General features: G+C 37.2%; 1 protein-coding gene across 1 annotated transcript; it reads right to left on the bottom strand.

Moving 5' to 3' along the window:
- Positions 1-1,694: 1,694 nt before the first annotated feature.
- On the bottom strand, positions 1,695-20,733 carry LOC140239750 (uncharacterized). Its single transcript, XM_072319571.1, is given in 12 exon segments — positions 1,695-2,720; positions 6,138-6,208; positions 7,149-7,233; positions 8,604-8,753; positions 9,622-9,798; positions 10,332-10,391; positions 10,733-10,858; positions 13,275-13,616; positions 16,777-16,953; positions 16,956-17,078; positions 18,146-18,457; positions 20,658-20,733. Coding segments are annotated over 12 exon segments (1,941 nt in total). The 3' UTR covers positions 1,695-2,478.

Raw genomic sequence — 20,733 nt, 5'->3', positions numbered from 1 at the left:
AAATACCACTATGTGCAAAAATTTCATACTTTCCGCCGTATGTGAGCATCTTTTTCATATTTCTGCCCCACTAACCGTAGCAGCCACAATGAAGGGATTATTAGCATAATCCATTAACACATTCTGTCAGTGATTTATGCCAACTTTCAAAGCAGTAGCGTTATTGTTTTAAAAGTTATTATAGTTAAAAGAGTGCAAAGGATTTTCCAGAATGGAAAAGGAGCCTCTTGACATACGTGATCACACTTCTCCACCAAAAAAAAAAAAAAAAGAGTTGTAGAAAAATTGCTGTAACCCACTTCCCATCCATTTTATCATCCCAAACTTACGAATAATGTAGAAGAATTGCTATTTCAGAAAACATGTAAAATTCAAAATTGACTTGGTTGACCCGTTACACTTTTTTTGAGTATTGAAAAAAAAAAATAAAAACGATACAAACGCCACCTACCAATTTTTAATTTTGCTTAAAAGAATTGATATATATATATATATATATATATATATATATATGTAAATTTGAATACACGACATGAAACACACAATAAAGAGGAGCGCACGATATGCTTTTTTTCCGTGTGTGTGTGTGTTTTTTTTTTTTTCATTGGATATACATCACATATCTCAATTAACATTTACAATCAAATACACTAGTTTGGGAAAAAAACTAAAAGTAATGAACAAGAAACCATATCAGGTATAGAAGCAAAGGCGACGCAGACATGGAAAACACATTCAAGGTGTGTTGAAAAAAAAATCTTACATATCTTACAAATCTTAAACGTTGTGATCTTGAGCTTAACATCGCAAACGGCGATTACTATTGCTACTTTTTGCCACAAGGTTAATAAAAAATGGAAGCATGAAATACGAAACCTGGAATTAATTATAGTATCGTTGGCGTGTTTTACACGAATACTTCAACAAGGTAGCTGTTTAAGGTAATTATCACCCATCTTCCCCCCCAGAAAAACAAAACAAAACAAAACAAAACAAAACAAAACAAAACAACCAGCACTATATAGGCCTACGCTTTCACCTAAAGGTGTACGTAATAACTTAAGAAGAATTCTGGTGTGGGCCAAATATTCAACGAGGTTTGTTATGAATGTACAAGGCAATACTTGCAAAGGAGGCACATGCAAGAATAAATGACTAAGATAGTGTTTGTTTGTTTTTTTTTTTGCCTAATATCAGTCAAACGGGGTTGAGTATATATTATCAAAAGCACCACTGTTGTTTTGACAACTCTCCGATGCTTATGTTTGAAAACCCATTCAAATATGAACTTATTGTCACAGTTGATTTGTACACATTTTCTCTGTCTGTCTGTCTGTCTCTCTCTCTGTGTGTCTCTCTCTCTCTCTATATATATATATAATATGCATGCATATCTATATAATATGAAGAGTCTGTTCGCAAAAATCGATAAGTCCATTTTTGAAGATTTTTGAGGTACGGTCTCTGTCATAAAGTACAAAATAATACCTTTAAAATGATATATTGGTCACATATAAAGGTATACTTTTGAAGTTATGGTCAAAAGAAGCATTTTTCTAATTATTATTCTCTTTATTTTTCTTGACCTTTAATCGCAAATATCTCCATTTGGCAAATATGGACTTATCGGTTTCTGCGAACAAACTCTTCATATGTATATGTATATATGTGTGTGTGTATATATTAACAGCTTGTTTCCAAAACGTGCTAAATCCATTGAAAAATGATGTATTAAGCGCCTTTTGAAGTGAGCTCTTCACATGACAAGCTAAGTCACAATGACTGAGGGAATGAAAGTCATGTTGTCATATCTACAAAAAATCTTTATTTTTTGAAATAGCACTTCATAGTAATTACACAATATACGTGATATAGAGTTTTACCCTAGAAGGTAAGCATTTCTCATGCCGCGTTCCTTTTATTTTTACCGGTATGCTACATTATGCAACAACATGGACTATTGAAATTGGAATTATGACAGATGAACTGCGATCGGAAACTTTCTAACTGAAGAACCATATTATTCCGTATACCTAACACACACGTTCATACACTAGCACAAACACACACACAAACACACGAAACTCACTTAGGTGTTGTAGGCGCACAAGTACTGCGTAGATCAGAAAATATCGGTACACGCCCTCAATGCTAGATAACTCTTGGCATGCATGTCACTGCATGTAGCAAAGAGTACTGTAGATTCACGTCTAAAAACAGACCTGAAAGACGTCACACTTATTTCCTCAGCATCGAATGTAGCAGTAAACCGATGATCAAAGACTGCAAAGACACGATTCATCAATAGACACTATTTTGCATCAATATCTGAAACAGTATAGCTCTGTAGTAAAATAGAATCGGCTTATTAAAAGAACACAGACATATACACCCTTTGAAAACATATTTCTAACAAAATCTGTTTTGTTTTTTGAAATACCGTTAGAAATGATGTTGTTACTATGAGAGATATTTCATTTACGAACAATAAAGGAGATTAATGTCGCAACCCCTCAGGGCCAGCCAGAGGAATTGTAGACAAGCAATATCTTTTTCAATGTCTTCCTCCTTATTTGCTGGGGTGTAGTTGTCAAAAATCCAGATAAGTTCTTTCCGCCAGCCTGTGACTCTTATCATTTCCCGACGAACAGCCTCTGCATCTTCATATTCAGCATCTTCATATTCACTCTTGTGCGTTATTACAATTAACGGTGGTGTACCTAGAAACACACACATGCAAAAAGACAATTTTCACAGAGAAGGATGTATCTTTTTAACTCATATAGTTGATGACTGACGGAGTTACAGTCCTCTCAGTGGTAGACACCCATGAGACACTGTTCACAAAATATATTGGTTAGTTTGGGGAAATAGTAATCAAATAGCCTTTAATTCAAGTAAAGAAAAACAGTTCTGAGCCAGGAATAAAATATAACTATAACGTCAAAGGAGCACAAGTGTCTTTGACACCATGTAACGATAAAATCGGGTTGGTAGACGCGGTGATAGTTCCGAGGTGATAAGATGTCGAAAAAGTTAAAAGTGCTCAGCTCGAGTCAACTCTCTGTTTCTGTAAGTTTATGAACACTGCAATGTATTACATTATTTATAAACCTTCTACAGCCCCGAACTGAGTGTCTTGAAAGTCACGTGAAGCTCTTCAAATTACGTTGGATTATAACAGAGCTCATATCCTGTTTCAAAGTTTCAAAGTGTGAAAACACAGTAATTGTGCTGCGAAAAACAACAACAAAAACACATTTAAATTATAACAGGATTGTCCAAGTGCATTTATCACAAAAATAAGCTGAAGTAAAGCAAACCGATTGTCAAGGTCAATGTTTGGGAGAGGCGACGGTATAACGCTACATCCTATACTCAGTCAACACTTGGTAAAGATGGGAGCATCATCCTTCAGAGATTCCTCGACCTTGCCAGTTAGCGTTATGCAAATTTCTTATTACGGTTATTTTGCTTCACCAGTTGAACCATGTCTTTCTCTAGCTTCTGTGGAGCAGTGGACGTTAAAAACTTATTTTTATCGATATGTATTTGGCCTGTCTCCCCCACATTAGTACACTAAACTCTTTGCTGCTATTGTTTGCCAACGGTCTCTAACTATGTTTATCTGTGCACATAGACGCCGGAAGTGGGAGGGGGGGGGGGGACGGCCGCCCCCTCAAAAAAACAATAAAAAAAATAAAAATAAAGAAATAACAAAATGAATAAATAAATAAAAATAAATGAAATAAAATAAATATATTATATAAGTTAAATACAAATAGGGAAATTTGTTAGCTAAGACTAGTAATTTTAACTCTCATAAATGTTTAGACATTCATTTCTCATTGCGTGTGAGCAGATTATCTCACCCGCATTCAACGGTAACCGTTGCAGTTTTTAGAGGCCTTTGGCTATGGAAAATCGTGTAAATATAAAATGTTAGCTTTAAGCACTGGCGGGTTTAGAGGCGGACACAACTGGCCCATGCCAACCCTCCTTTTGAAGCAACTTTTTAAAAATTCTTCTTTGTTTTGTAATTGTTATACCTGTGCCCCCCCCCCTTGAGAAAAAAAAAAATCTTCCATACGTCCCTCTTCCACCGCTAGTATAATAACGTAACACCTGACGCGTAGGTAGCGCTCCCAGAAAATAGTTTTAACCCCCGCCCGCACCGCCCCCCTTCTTAATTTCCAAAGCGAAAAAATATAGCTACAAACGGCAGGTTTTGGACTGTAAAATGTCAAAATTTTCAAGCTCGCTCGCATTCAATCGCTATGCCATTCCCCTGATGTTGCTGCCAGTAATTGCCAGCAGTTGCGCCCGGTGCGTCCCCCCCCCCCTTAATTTCCAAAGCGAAAAAAAGTATAGCTACATACGGCAGTTTTTATACTGTAAAATGTCAAAATTTTCAAGCTCGCTCGCATTTAATCGTTATGCCATTGTAAAAGAAAATGTTACTGCCAGTAATTGCCAGCAGTTGCGCCTGGGCCGCCCCCCCTTAATTTCCAAAGCAAAAAATATAGCTACAAACGGCAGTTTGGGGACTGTAAAATGTCAAAATTTTCAAGCTCGCTCGCTTTGCTCGCTCGCATTTAATCGTTGTACCATTCTCCTAACGTTGCTGCCAGTAATTGCCAGCAGTAGCCCGGTGCGCCTCCCCCTTAATTTCCAAAGCGAAAAACATAGCTACAAACGGCAGTTTTTGGACTGTAGAATGTCAAAATTTTCAAGCTCGCTCACTTCGCTCGCTCGCATTGAATCGTTATGCCATTCTCCTAATGTTGCTGCCAGTATAATTGCCAGCAGTTGCGCCCGATGCGCCCCCCTTAATTTCCATAACGAAAGATATAGCCACAAACGGCAGTTTTTGGACTGTAAAATGTCAAGATTTTCAAGCTCGCGCGCTCCGCTCGCTCGCATTTTATTGTTATGCAATTCTCCTGATGTTGCTGACAGTGCTTGTCGCTTCACACCGTCATTCCATAATCCATGTAAGGAAAACTTACAATGTTGCTCAATGACTGCGTTGTTGAATGTATCACATTCCGTAATGTATTGTAGTCCCATTAAGTTTGCAGACTGACAGCGCACGCACACACGCACAAGCATACACACCCTAAGAATTACTCTTCCACAAGGTGCCCCCCCCCCCAATGTCTCGACCCACGGTACGCCATTGTACACACATATTATATATATATATATATATATATATATATATATATATATATATATATATATCTATATATATATATATGTGTGTGTGTGTGTGTGTATGTGTATATTGTGTAACATATGGTCTTTGTGAGCCCCCTCCAATATTTGCCCCACCCCCCAATCCAAAACTGCTTCCGGCGCGCCTGTCTGTGCATCTCATCACCATAATAATTTCGTGAAACTGGCGTGGTAAAAATAAAGAAATTCCAGCACACATTCTAGAACTAGCTTTGAATAGCCAAAACAGTGGAGTTCGTTGGTCACGTATCAATGCTTATAGCAATACAACCCATATCAAACTATGTTTTGAAAACATGATGTCAAAAATACGAATCACAGGCAAAACAGGAAGAAATTAAGAAATAAATGGATGAATAAATGAATGAATGAATGAATGAATGTATAAATGAATAAATGTAATCTATAAAAAAAAAAAAAAAACAACTTATCAAGACATAAGGCAACCATACAATACCTGCAGTCTAACGAAACATCTTGGCGGACGCAATATTCGCGAAAGAAAGGGTTTACAAGGACAAGAACATTTGATTAAACGATACGTTAAACAAATCCCCTTTTAGAAAGTGTGACCTGAAAGATATCAATGTGAGAGTTTGACCAGCAGGATAGATGCATTAAAATTAAAATTTTATGAAGATCTAGATTTTCTAAAAGATTATTGTGGTCAGTATCCGCCAAACACATGGCGCGGAAAACGTGTACAAACGGAGTCATCTTCCTTTAGCACCGCCCATCACTGTAGGCATGCATTGTGTTGATATGAATATCTAATGCCTTACATTCTGCAAACATTGTAATAAGATCAGTTTGGCAATATGAAGCTTTTGCATTAATTGTTTCATCAGCATGGATTCCGAGATACATGGCTAATGACGTATAGGATACTATATACTTACGGTTTGGAAACAACGCCATTGAACGACAGAATTTGTCAATAAACCTTATCGCGTCTTCTCCTGTGTCTGGCCTGAGAGTATCAAGAGATATCCACATGTACTTGATAGTAATTTGATTTTTTTTTTCTTTTGATATTCCAATGAGTACGCATTATGTTGTTTCTTCTAGTACCTGATTACTGCCATGGAGCACACACAATTTTGTCTTGGAATAAAAGGAAAGATACATTAGGAATCGGGAAGAAAACGGATAGAATAACGTACAAATGTCTTTGCGCCTCCTCGGTCATAAACAAGTGAACGTATGCAAAATATGATGACCTTTGCGTTACAGATGTATATCCCCCACTTGACCACAGGGCATAAACACTAGAGGTCCATTCAATTCACTCCCCTGCTAACAGCAAGTTTCAGCTGCTCCGTAAAGTTAGTTTCGAAAACTTGCAGAAACCTACTTTTCATGTTAAAGCAAACAGAATCGTCTGGTGAATCAAGGAAAATATTATTCTCTCTAGCTCAAAACGTCAGTCACATCAGTCATATGAATAGAAACGAGTTAGAAAAAAGGTAATAGCAGTCCTTATCGACAGATGTTTGTCGTCATATTTCGTTATATTTCACTTGCATTTTGGGATATGCTGTCTGAAACTTGTAACACCAGTGTTCTTAGAAAAGTTCGGTTGCATTCCACCTATTTAGCCAAATTGTCTGAGTTTATGATCAGGGAGGGGGATCTCCATACCATATCTCTATAGTGACATCCAAATTGTAGCATTTTTTCCAAAAAACTGGTGATTGCTGTAAGAAAATTATGTCACTGAAAGGGCCTATGCAATGCATATAATGCATTTTGACTTGGTTTGTAATAATACCATGAACACTACTTACGTCGTAAAACGAATATCTGGATATCTGTCATATATAGCTTGCAATTATCAACATTTGCCTACAAAGGCAAACTGCACTACATAATTATCCAATATCTGAATACATCATCTACTAACCTCTCACCTGTGACGATAAACATACACAGCGCAATGACACATTGCATCCTTTCTTTTGACAAGGGTCATATCATTAACTGGAAATATGCCATCTGGAAAAAAATCGACAGAGGAGAAAACAAAGCGTTTTTTTTTAAATACATCATTACATCTATCGCAATTTGTGCTTTTATTTAAAAATTATGCGACTCACAACGAATTTGCAAAACATAATAGTGTTTTAGATTTCAGAGTTGATGGTTACGTTTATGCACCCCGTCATCTCTCCATCAATTTTGGCAGCTGATCTGGAATACTTACGAATTGAAGTCTTTTGCAAACTTTTTTCTTTTTTAACCAAGGATTGTTTTCGAGGTAAAAGCTTGTCCGCAATTTGTCCAACACTTAAACTCTTCACTCAGGAAGAGGAAAAATCAGTGAAAAATTACGATAGAAGAGTGCGTGAAGTGGACGTAAGTGCACACATTTCCGGTCTCTTGAAATCGGTTATCTTTGACACACTTTACCTAATTATAGTATTAAAAAGGGATTGTCTTTTACAGCAATCCAGTTTCTTTAATATTGTACAAAATACAAAGCGTTGATTCTGTCGTCATTGAAATGTCAATGAGATTTTACCATATTTCGGAGTTTTTCATTTCTTCTTTGATATCAGCTGCACATAAAACATGTATGGCAATTACATGGATAACAAAGACGAGAGGGGAAAGAGGGGAGTGTGACTATGGAGGTAATAACATTTAGTAAAAATAATTAAAAAATAATGGTTTTAGTAATTTATAGGAAAACAATTACAAACCGAACAAAACCTTACTATAAACAACAATGCTTTGTAGTATGACATTGCTCAAAGAGAATGACGCATTAGTGCCGCCGCGTAAAAGAGAGATTGAAAGCAGGGAATACAGGAGAAAGGTAAAACATGAGTGGCTAATGGTAAAGTTTGTTGATAGGATATAATAGCGTTTAAAAGCACGAACATAATGACTGCGACTGCGTGGAAGGTATATAGAAATGATAACGATGTACACATTGACAGTGGCACATTTTTTTTGGGGTGCGCATCACAAGCTATAGACAGTCGCAGGACTCATACAGTCCACGAGTTACACAGCTCACAAGTCATATAGTCTATGAGCTACACACTCAAAAAAAAAAGAGGTCCACAAGCAAGACATCATGTAAAATGCCCACTAGCTATAAAAGGTCGACGAACTGATAAAACTTCTTTACCTAATATTTTCCTCGTCACATTGCTCGTGGGCCTGATATAGGTGTCTAAGTGTGTGACTTGAGGGCTGTATGACTCATGGTGTATGACTCATGTTATTCAATTACGTGCAGTTCGTTGGCCGCATGAATCGCTGTTACCTAGGCTCGTTGGATGTTTTTTTTGTAGGTAACATGTAGAAATGAGTGATTACACGATTAAAAATGAGTTTCCTGTTACAAATTTACTCACGCATTTCGTCCATAAGGCATTCCAAAGTCTCGGAAGAGAAGTCTGCTATTCCACAGGTGTCAATTAAATCAATTGTTCCAGTCAATATGTGATTGGTCTTCCCTCCTGGATGTTCTATGTACCCTTTGGCGTTTTCGATTGAGTATTTTCCTGTCCATTGAATATAAACAGACCCAAGAACAGTTACACCTTCATGGAGAAGAATAAAGTTCTTTCTTCCTCTCTATCTCTCTATCTCCGCAGCTTTGACAATGTCTTCCAGTGTTCCTTGGTCTTTTGTCCCCAGGATATTTTTTTTTGTTATTGCAATAAACACAATCGCAGATGGTATGAATTTCTTATCTAATAGAAGAGAATGTCCACAAAGGCACGCACACACACACACACACACACACACTCACACACACACACACACACACACACAGACACGACAGACCACGCATTACACTAGCTGCTAAGCATTCCGTAACATTCAGCTTGCATACAAAAGAGAAGCAAACATAAGTCGTGGGGGGGGGGGGGGGAGAAAAATAAGTGTTTTTTTTAGTTTTTTGTTTTTTTAAGGGGGTGTCGGGATGTCAGGGTACAATGTACATAATATCATGTGACGGTGCAACTAAAAGCGGGCATAGCGTTACGGCGGACTTAATGTTCTCTTGGTCTCTCTTACACGTACATATGCATTATGTTTACATTTTACATCGTAGCCCTTTCACTCAACTTACTGATTTATCTGTGAGCTGGTAAAGAATTTATGGTGTAGGTGTTAGAGTATGAACAACGACATACAACAAATCATCGAAACTTAATGATAGGTCTGCAGACAAAAAAACATGGGTTTGAGAAGGAAGTTTAACAATTTTGGTTGCATTGTAACAAGTGTTTATCTAAATTGTACATTTTTTTTCCACATCCCCCCCTCAAAAAAAAAAAAAAAAAGAACAGTCGCATTGCCGTGAGGATGAAAAAAAATATACATCTCTTCCCCTCAAAAAGCAGCAAAATGAATATCTTTTACCAGTGAGAGCACGCTTCAGCGAGTTGATGAAACACGATCTGCCAGCACCACCTTCACCGAACAAACCGATGTTCACCTTTGATTGGCTTTCAAAAGGTGTTGTAAACCACGCCATGCCCGGTACATAATCCTGTATTTTTCGTCGAAAGTCGTCGCATTCTTTCTGTAAACTGTTCACTAATGATAAAACAGACCATTATGCTGATTGACCAGATTCTGTGGTTGCCATGTATTGCAGATTATTCTAAGCACTAAGAAATTGCCTAAATCATCCAAAACTGAAAATCTTAGACACTCTATAAGGTGTTGTGAGCGATGTAAAATGCTTGTCTTTTATAGTGAAACCTTCCTAAATTCATCCGACCATATAGTTCCACAATTCCTTGTCATCACTCGACCTTTTTAATCTATTTTTTTTTTGGGGGGGGGGGTAGGCGGTATACAAGTGAAAAAGTGACTGAGTGGCACATACTCATATCACGGTTGGTACACTGCAAAGAAGAAACTGTAATCACATAATTATAAAGTGAACACATTTTTTTAAAGAAGTATTTCCCCTGCTTTAAATGGTGAATCACATCACTATTCTTTTCGGGAGAAAGGGAAATAATGGTTATAGAAATAACCTTGGACTATGATTGTCTCTACCTTATCATAAGAGACGTTATACCATTGTGTAAACGTTTTTTTTTTTGTTTTTTTTTTCATACCGGGTAAGAGTCCCTCTTCGTCTTTGTATATTCTCCGCCAGCAAGGATTCCATCCACATCCTTTGAAACATGACACCAACAACAATAAAAAAGGAATTAATCTTGTATGTATCATTTTATAATATTTGATATGTTGGACACTCTAACTACTTATTTGCCCATACTTGATAACATTATAAATGTAAAAAATTACCATCGTAAGGTTACACATTCCTTCACTCATAGTTGTGAATTCTATGGTATACGTTATAAAGCTTTCATTCTGAAGTGACATGAAGAGCAAGTTTATCATCATAATAACTCATACGACCTTTAAAGGGTAGGCCAGAGAACAGGCATCTTACCACATTCATTGTTTGGGTTACATTAAGCATGGATTAACAAAAATCGAATCGCGATACCTTTTTGTGGTAGGTAGTCCGGATAGTGTTTCTGAAGAAATTTTCCAACGAGGAGAAATGCGATGAAAAAGCCAACAGATATACCAATGACGAGTCCAACGACAAGACGTAAATTGCCACGTTTCCCTGAAATATGATGTGGAAACAATCAAACATGTAATCATCTCCGTATAACATTTGCAAGAAATTATTTGCAGAGAGTGAGAGAGAGAGAGTGAGGGAGAGAGGTGTCTTGGCAACATCACAATATCTATTTTTTTTTTTCAACGCCGAAAAAACAATTTGGAATAATATGTGAATTTGCCTAAAAAGACCAAGAAAAATCGTACTCACTGATTTTGCGTACGGACTCAATATAGGTTAAATGTGTTAATTCAGTCAATCTTAGGATTTTCGTACCTTCTAATAGAGGAATTCCTCTTGTACATTATTCTAAAGATTGGGATCATAAAAGGAAATTGTGTTGTTAGCATATTTTGTTTTTCTAGAACCTCTGTATACTTTGTAGAATTTTGTAGTGTGATTAGGTTTGTCTTGGAGTCCCCTTTTCATATTGTAAAAAGCCATTTAAAGGGATGGTACAATTTTGGTTGAGGCGTAATTTTAGGTTTCTAACATTTTTTGGTGAAATAATGAGAAACCTCTTATGAAATATGAAAGAGCATCTAATTTTATGAGGAATTCAACATTTGTTTGATTAAAATTGGTTTTGAAATGACTGAGATATCCAAAAAAAAAAAAGAGCGATTCTAATAAAGTGTGGGACCCACACTTTATTACGATCGCTTTGTTTTACTTTATTTTTGGATGTTTCAGTCATTCCAAATCCGATTTTCATGAAATAAACTTTGAATTCCTCTTAAAATGGTATGCTCTGTACTATATCATACGTGTTCTATTGGTATCTCGCAAAAAAGTTAAAGCCCAATTTACGTCTCCACCAAATCCATCCCTTTAAACAATCATCAATTTCAACTCCAATGACTTTTGAAATATAGGGTGCTACTGCTTTGAAAGTTGGTGTTAGTCACGGACAGAACGAGCCAATATAGCAAGATTAATTTCAGCTTGATTTTAACAACCTCGTCACATACGAGTCTCTGATCTCATTTATAAACAATATTCCAACGCGTGTGAGTTTGGCTTATATTTAGACAGGTTAGGAAAATCCATATGAATCGAGTTGAACATCACAGAATTATTTTGCCCGTTACTAAAAATCCATGTCTGGCGGCTTTTTCTTGGTTTTAGTGATGCAGGTCACACAACGGATTATCGGAATACACATCGTAAGAATTTGCACTGTTGAAAAAAAAAGACTTTAAAGGATGGAGGTAAGGTGTACCGTTTGCACTGTTTTTTGCATGTATTGTTACATAGAAAAGAAGCTTGCTTGATTGGGTTGACTAAACAATAGCATTTTATACTTATTTCCATATGAATACATATGTGTGTGCGTGTGTGTGAGCATTTGTGACCGTGCATCACAAAACTAACAAAGAGTCGCACCCCTTGATTTCAACTGAGGACTCAAAAAAAAAAAAAAGGTGAAATGGGTCAACCAAATCAATCTTGAGTTGGCATTAATCATGGATAGAAAATGTGGTAAGTCGACATGCTCAACTTCAGCTTAATCTGATAATCTCTTCACTAGGCGTTTTCACATCAGCCCGATAAAAATCCAAGCTCGAGAAATTTTTCGCGAATGCGAGTTAGCGCGCTATTTTATTTCTTAATCGCATCAGCCCGAAGAGACTCAGCCCGAATTTTTGTCGAGCTAATTCGACAGCTGAGTACGTGCAAACATCATAAGTAATGTGTGTGCCCTCTCAAAAATTCCTCGTGATTTGTGTGCAGTTTGCCTCGATCGATCGGGTCACACACGGTAGGCATAATGGGATGCATCGCGCTAATTTCTCGAGTCGTTTTCACATTATCAAACAGCGCGCTACTATCCAGCTATTTCAGAAATTTCCCGAGTTGGACTCGAGAAATTTTCTCGATCAGACCGATACAATTAGCGCGTTAATTTGTGTTTACATTATCAAATAGCGCGCTATTTCGAAACATCGGGCTGATGTGAAAACGCCTATTGTTGTTGCTCCGGTGGTTTACATTCTGTGTTTTGTCCCTTACATTACATAGCTAGCACGACTCGGTAAAGATTAAGCGCTTGAATAGAACCTGTACTTCACAGTCTCTTTTCTTAGTTCGCACATTCCCAGAGTGTGCACATTTATTCTAGCATTTAGATAGGTTAGAGGAGTCCATTTGACATGAGTTACACACAATTTCAAAGCTTAGAGTCTGCTCTTCACGAATCTGTCCTCAACTAAACATCCATGTCTGGCGACTTTTTGTTGGTTTTGTGATGCAGGGTCACATTTATAACGTTAACTCTGTGATGGTTAATTACAATAAACGCAGAATAAAATTAAAATCACAACATGTGTTTAAAGATTTTTAACTGATCATGAAAGACAATTTTGTATTGGCGCCATATCTTTTGGAAAAAAAAAAAGAGTAACAAAGTTTGATAAACCTGAAATAGGTAGAACGGTGATTTCTGCGGAAGACGTTCCATTTAGTGAGTCTCCAGTAGCCGTGCATATGAAGGCTTGCTCCTTCCCGTGTTTGACTGAAACAGTGATTGCCTCGAGCCTTTCGTATGTGCCATCAGAAAGTCTTGTCTGCTGCGAAACAACAGAATGTATTCCTTTTCCTGTCTCCTCGATCCACAGCATTGAAACGTTAGGCTTGAATCCACGTACGACGCACGTAAGGTAAAAGGAAGAAGTGAGGGAGGGAGTTTGGTAGGTACACCGGCTTGGATTTGGCTCGTTTCTATCGACGCATTCCTCGATTTCATGTGTTGATGCCATTGCTAGGGAAACAAGAAATAACATGCTTATCTGGAGAATAATCATTTGCCATCTAACAATTACTAACAACTCTTTTTTTTTCAAAGATTTGTTCTATGTGGTTACCAAATACGTCACCAGCACGAACGAAAAAAAGTCAAGAATTTGCCGGACTATAGGCATGCGATTTGACTACTAAAGTCCATAATAAAATTGGGGGAGGGGGTAGGAAGATATGATGGAGTACACACAAACATTGAAAACATGAATATCTACAGAATTTCTGAATAAAAGAAATCATACAAATTCACATGTGAAAACGGATCCAGATATGTACAAGACAACACAGAATAAAGAAATTCTTATTTTTAGAAAACACATTGGATTGTATTTTTAGACAAAAACTTTAGCTGCAGTTGCAATTTCTAAAACGCTAAGGATTTATAACTTTTTAAGAAAAGACGGAAATAAAAAATGATGAAAAACCACGGCTGTTGAAGACAGACTGGTAATTAATTCAATAAAGAAATATTCAAGTAAACAAGCTGACCCATTGATATCTGTCTGTCGAATGCTTTTATTAGCGGTGTGTTTAATAAGCTATAAACTCAAAACAGGATTGATCGTGCTCACAGTATTTGTGAAGCTTTTCAACTCTGGGTCAGTAACAGGAAGGACATTTTTGTAAGTACACACACTTCTCTTTTTAGATGAAATTTAGTTTCATAATCTTTAATTACTAGCTTCTGCTATTCTATTCTTCATGATTTAACAAGCTTGTCGCCAATATATACTAATTAGGTCACATGGAAGGTAAGTCGGGTTTGCGTCTATCCACGTGATGTCAAGTTTGAAGCAATACAGCTTGCAATAATTGCCACCCCTCATGGAAAAGAACGCTTCAATTGGGAATAGCTCCTGGTGGTACCTTTGACCGACTACGTCTAACGTATATAAAGTCGGACTGGTCAGCATACTATCTGAATGATTCCTAGATGCTGAAGACCATACTAAAATGAATGATCCCGTTGAGAAGTTTGAGAAGAGTTTCAGGTTGCAAGATCGGAAGGTCGTATCAGTCCATCCATAGTCATAAACATCTCCAGCCAAGAGAATATTCATTATTTTTATTCTGGAAAAATAGGATGATATATCATTCCTCAATATGTGACCGTGCACCTCAAAACGAACATAAAGTCGCACACCCTGATTTTTCGTGAGGACTGAAAATAAGTGAAATGGGTCAACCTAGCCGAACTTGACTTTTTCATATTTTCTGAAAGAGCGGGTCTTCTTTTACATTATGCTAAAATTTGGTATCATAAAACGGGCAGGAAAGTGTGTCTTTTTTTTAGCAGTTTATCTCCAACATTTTTGGTAGAGTAGTGTGATTAGGTGTGTCTTTAGAATCCCTTTTTCATTTCTGAGAAACCTTGTCCACACTCTTCATTTTCAACTCTAATAACTTTTGAAAGGATAGTGCTACTGCTTTTAAAGTTGGCGTTAATTGTGGACAGAATGTGTTAATGAGGCATGCTTAATTTCAGTTTAATCTGATAATCCCTTCATTGTTGTTACTCTGGCGGTTTACTTCCTGTTTTTTGTCCCATTCATCGCACAGCCAGCACGGTTTGGTAAAGATTAAGCACTTGAATAGACACTGTACTTCAGAGCCTCTTTTCTCAGTTCACACTTCTCCTGAGTTTGTGCTTTCTTTCCAATATTTAGATATGTTAGGAGAGTCCATTTGATTTGAATCATACATCATTTTAAAGCTTAAATTCTGCTCTTTCAGAATATGGTCTTAACTAAAAATTCATGTCTGGCGACTTTTTGTTTGTTTTGAGGTGCAGGGTCACATATAGAGAAGTTGAGGAGGTATATATATATATATATATATATATATATATATGACCCTGCACCTCAAAAGAAACAAAAAGTCGCCAGACATGAATTTTTAGTTAAGACCATATTCTGAAAGAGTAGACTTTAAGCTTTAAAATGATGTATAACTCAAATCAAATGGACTCTCCTAACCTATCTAAATATCGGAAAGAAAGCACAAACTCAGGAAAAATGTGAACTGAGAAAAGAGGCTCTGAAGTACAGTGTCTATTCAAGCGCTTAATCTTTACCAAGTGCGATGAATGGGACAAAAAACAGGAAGTAAACCACCAGAGTAACAACAATGAATGGATTATTAGATTAAACTGAAATTAATCATGCCTCATTAACACATTCTGTCCATAATTAATGTCCACTTTCAAAGCAGTAGCACTATCATTTCAAAAGTTATTAGAGTTGAAAGTGAAGAGTGTGGACAAGGTTTTTCAGAAATGAAAAAGGGATTCTAAAGACACACCTAATCACACTATTCTACCAAAAATGTTCGAGATAAACTGCTCAAAAACACACTTTCCTGCCCGTTTTATGATACCAAATTTTAGCATAATGTAAAAGAAGACCCGCTCTTTCAGAAAATATGAAAAAGTCAAGTTCGTCTAGGTTGACCCATTTCACTTATTTTCAGTCCTCACGCAAAATCAGTGTGTGCGACTTTATGTTTGTTTTGAGGTGCACGGTCACATATATATGAAGAGTTTGTTCGCAAAAACCGATAAGTCCATTTTTGAAGATTTTGCAATACGATCTCTGTCATAAAGTACAAAATGATACATTTTAAATGATATATTGGTCACTACATATAAAGGTACATTTTTAAAGTTATGGTCAAAAGAAGCAACAATTTTCTTATCATTCTCTTTATTTTTCTTGACCTTTAATTGCAAATATCTCCATTTGGCAATATATATATATATATATATATATATATATATATATACTTTTTTTTTTTTTTTTTTTTTTTTTTAAATGAGAGAGATCACCGCCTAATTGCCGCCAACAGATTGCCACTCACTGACAACATAGGTGCACGGAGAGCTGTAATTGACGTTCTCAAGACCCGGTCAGATCTATTATGGAACCGGTAACAGACCTGATTGATTCGATATCTTTATGGAGAACTATTGTGCGCTGTTTCCACGAACGTCCTCATTCATTCTTAACTTTCTTTTATGCTATATTATATCGTGTCTTATAATGTCCAATACTGACAAGTGAACATGGTGACACTTTCGCATTTGTATAGTTATCTTCACTGAATCGATACAAGCAATTACTCACAGGAAACTGTCATAAGGGTGGAATTCGAGGAAATCTGGAAATTCTGAAGCACCAATTCACAACGATAGAGACCCTCATCTCCCACTTCTAAGTCAGTGATGATTAGGTTGAAGTTCCTGTCAATGTCAAAGCGTTCCTCACGGCTGACGAAATTTCCGTCAAAGAATGCCTTGACTGCTCAGGGTTTGAAATGTGCACCTTGCCCCAGTACACGAAGAGCGGCTCATCCTGGAAGTCACATGGTAGTCGGATGTCTTTCCATTTCCATCCTTGAACTGTAGGAACGGTGTCTACCACTGGGGCTAGACGATGGAAAGTGTGTATATCAGTTTTGTGTCATTTATGCATGTTATACTTGCACGGTTCATGGTAGGAACAGGTTGCTTTGGGCATCAGACAAATTAGATAACTCCAAACAAATAAGATAATGATATGCAAATTCATGGATGCGTTGGTTTCTCCTACAAGACTACGGCATAGAATAAATGACTGGGTTTGAATGTTCAGTGTTTATGAAAGGTCTCGTAGAAAATACATTCCATATGTTTAGCTTTAAGACGTTGGAATGCCTCCCAGTTAGGGGGGGGGGGGGGTTGATTGAAAAAGTACCGCGCCACTTTGAGAACGACAGAGTAGCAAGAGAAAGAGAGAGAGAGAGAGGTCCTTCAAAGTTTTTGCTCAGTTTGAGAACCAAGCTGCGATTCTATCAGATAAGGCCTCGTTTCTTTGTAACAGATGTTTGATTTTGTAAAAATGCACGGAGGTTGACTGTGTTGTGCATAGTTTAGTTACAAAATGATATAAGATATTTGTAAAGTCAAAATATTTAGGGTAAATCGATAAAATGATCAATAGCAATTGGAGGATTTTGACTCAGTAACGCTTTCTCGTTGGTCTGACTTCAAGTTCGCTTGTAAAAAAAAATGACTACAGTTGCATTGATTATGTTTAAGCATTGTTGATTCATGAAACTGGAAATTGATATGAGGTACTAAAACATAATTATGAATGAAGACTTCTGTTTCAAAGAAAGAAAGAAAGAAAGTTATATTATGGACCCGCCAATCAATCTTCATTCTATGATATAGTCACCGTGGTTTGGTATCGCGTGCGCGCAGCCAGCATGCGTCTGCGTCGCATCACCGTCTCACGTACGATCCGTACTAATCAAATTTCCACCAATGCATTTCGGTATCCTGGCTCACTTTCACCACGGTCAAACTTTCCAGATACGTCACACGCTTCTCACACAAATGAGACTGGGAAAACGATTCCTTACAAAACCTTAGACAGACAAAAGACATGTTGTACCCCATTCTTTTTTTTTTATTTGATGGGGGGGGGGGGAGGGGGCAGATCAACCACTCACAGGTAATAGACAGAAGGGTTGAATTTGAGAAAACCTCCAATTTTCCCAATACAAGTTGGCAATGGTAGCGGCCCTCATCTTTCACTTGCAAGTCGGTGATGACGAGACTAAAATTCATGTCCATTTCGAAACGCCCCTCCTTGCTAATGGAGTTCCCTTTGAAGAAAAACGCCTTCCTCGTCTGTAGCTGCTGATTTGAGCTGCTCTCCATGACCCACAATATAGCGAGTGGCTCTTCCTCGAAGTAACATGGCAGTCGAATGGTTTCCCTCGTCCATACCCGAACGGTGGACACAGTGCGTACTACTGAGGCTAGGAGATAAAAAAAGGGAGAAGAGTACCCCCTACAGTTTGTTAGTCAAACAGGAAAAGTGTCTTTATTGTGAATTTGGTTTTTGAATAATTAATTTATTATTTGTTACCTTCCAAGGGGCACATGGGGGTGCAAAAACTCGTTTTGACGTTTCATGGCTTTTGTAATGACGCATCACAAAATAATATGCAAACGAGAATTTTAATTCAGAAATTCAACCTACAGCTGCAGTAGGGGCTGGCGCGATGAAATGTTTAATGACTAAATGTTATTATTTTCACAAGGTAAGACCTTCAACCGGGCTACTAAACATTTCTACAGAGAAACATTAACTGTTACCCCCTTCCTGATTCATTTTACCACAGCTGTTATCTATACTTGTATCCCTCGCTGAGAGCATCAGTTCTTCTATCACGTGTTTACGATTGTAACATGATTTTTTATTCAGACCTAATTTTCTTTTGTCAAACTTGCATTAAGATTTGTCCTGTGATGATATGTGGGATGTCGGATTTGAAGTAATAATTATGTGAAAATAGAAACGTGAAACTTGTTCTACTCTTACAAACCGAATCCACACAATATTGTCGATGGAATAAGGTGAGCTAAACAATGATGGTGGATAATACTTGAAAATGTACAAAATGCCAGCTTCCCTTGTTAGATTTACACTCATCCTACTATAACCTACAGTGTACACGTTACCCCATTAATCGTCATCTATATACACTGCCGTAATGCTATACGTTTTATACGGCCTATGGTACTGCTCAAAATATTTGCTAATTGTAGGTAGATACACTAAGGCTATTAAGGTTACAAATTGCATTTTGGACCTACCACAGGTACTTGTGACAGAGATTTCTCTTTGTAATTTCTATTATTCATTCTGTTTGGTGCATGCTGTCAACAAATACCGTCACACTAGGTTACTGTGAATAATAACTTCCCATTGCTATTCACATACTCTCATATGGGGGATCAAAGTTCACGTGGCTTTCGTAGTTTGAATATGTATCTTTATGTTCCAAATGCTATATTATGACTCGGGTGAACAAAACGGGACGCCACCGTTCGGTTGCAAGGTGCAGACTCTTCCTTGTTTATGCACTGGGTGCATCCGTTACATTCCAATGCATGTAGTGCACACTAACACAAAGATTTACACGTGATCAAAATGGGAGTGAGTCCGACACGTACAGCTGACTTGACTTGTAAATGACACTTCTTTCGGACTCTCGGGACTTTCGTGAGGATGCAAATTGGTTCCTAACATAATTGACCAAAAGGTTGAAACATTGACATTACTGGCAAAAGAACAAGCTTGCAAACGTTTGTCTCTGGTTTCCTTTCATTCTTAGTTTCGACCTCCCAACATGGTTTATCATTATTAGCTTTGACACTACCCCTAGAAACCTACGGTCAGGGTACTCCTAAATATTAAGGCAAAATGTTTTGAAGAGTAAGAGCAAGATGGCTTTCAACTGGGACAAAACTATAACATCATAACATATTGAAAAGTAAAATTAGGATAGACGCTAATTCAATGCTAATTATTTTATAGCAATGGCTGTGCCCATGCAAGAGGTGTATACACTCATTAAACGTTAATATATGAACGTGAATATAACCCACATTATGATTATCTTTATTTGAATAATATTTTGAAAATGGAATCAAAATGAAGGACAGACTGTAGAGGATAACTTGACACCTGAATTCTTCATGTCGATTATACATGCATCATCACGTTCATGATATTGATGTATTAAGACGCGTTTTGCTGTCGTTGTTCGTCAAATGGACATGGTAAAGCGAAACATGCACAACTTGATGCTTAAGTTGTCCCCTTGTCTCTGTTATTTATTGCCCTTGTCTGACGGTGAATACGAATGAGAATATTTCTACGAACGTAGGGCTTACGTTCATCACTGTGGTGAATATGTTATTTAACTTTGGTGTTTCAGTTCGTGCATTTTGGTGATATAATGCCTACGGTGATATAATGCCTACTCCTCAAGCACATATGTCAACCCTGTTTTATGAAGAGTTATAATTGATTGAATAGTTGGTTTCTATGGTACGTCTATAGCATGATGTGTTTTAAGGAAATTTGCAATCGATTATTTATCTTTTGATAAAATGGGGTCTATGTCTACTGTGTAATTAATATTCATGAGAAAAAAATATCACTCTTACCTTCTTTGGTGGGACAATAGATCACAGAGACCGTCACTGAAAGTAACAGAACTACGCTCTTGTAGCCTCTATCCAT

This window comes from Diadema setosum, chromosome 16, assembly GCF_964275005.1.
Source record: "Diadema setosum chromosome 16, eeDiaSeto1, whole genome shotgun sequence".
In the NCBI taxonomy this organism is placed as follows: Eukaryota; Metazoa; Echinodermata; class Echinoidea; order Diadematoida; family Diadematidae; genus Diadema; species Diadema setosum.
The sequence above is the reverse complement of the archived record's forward strand: the minus strand, read 5'-3'. Positions and strand labels throughout refer to the sequence as shown.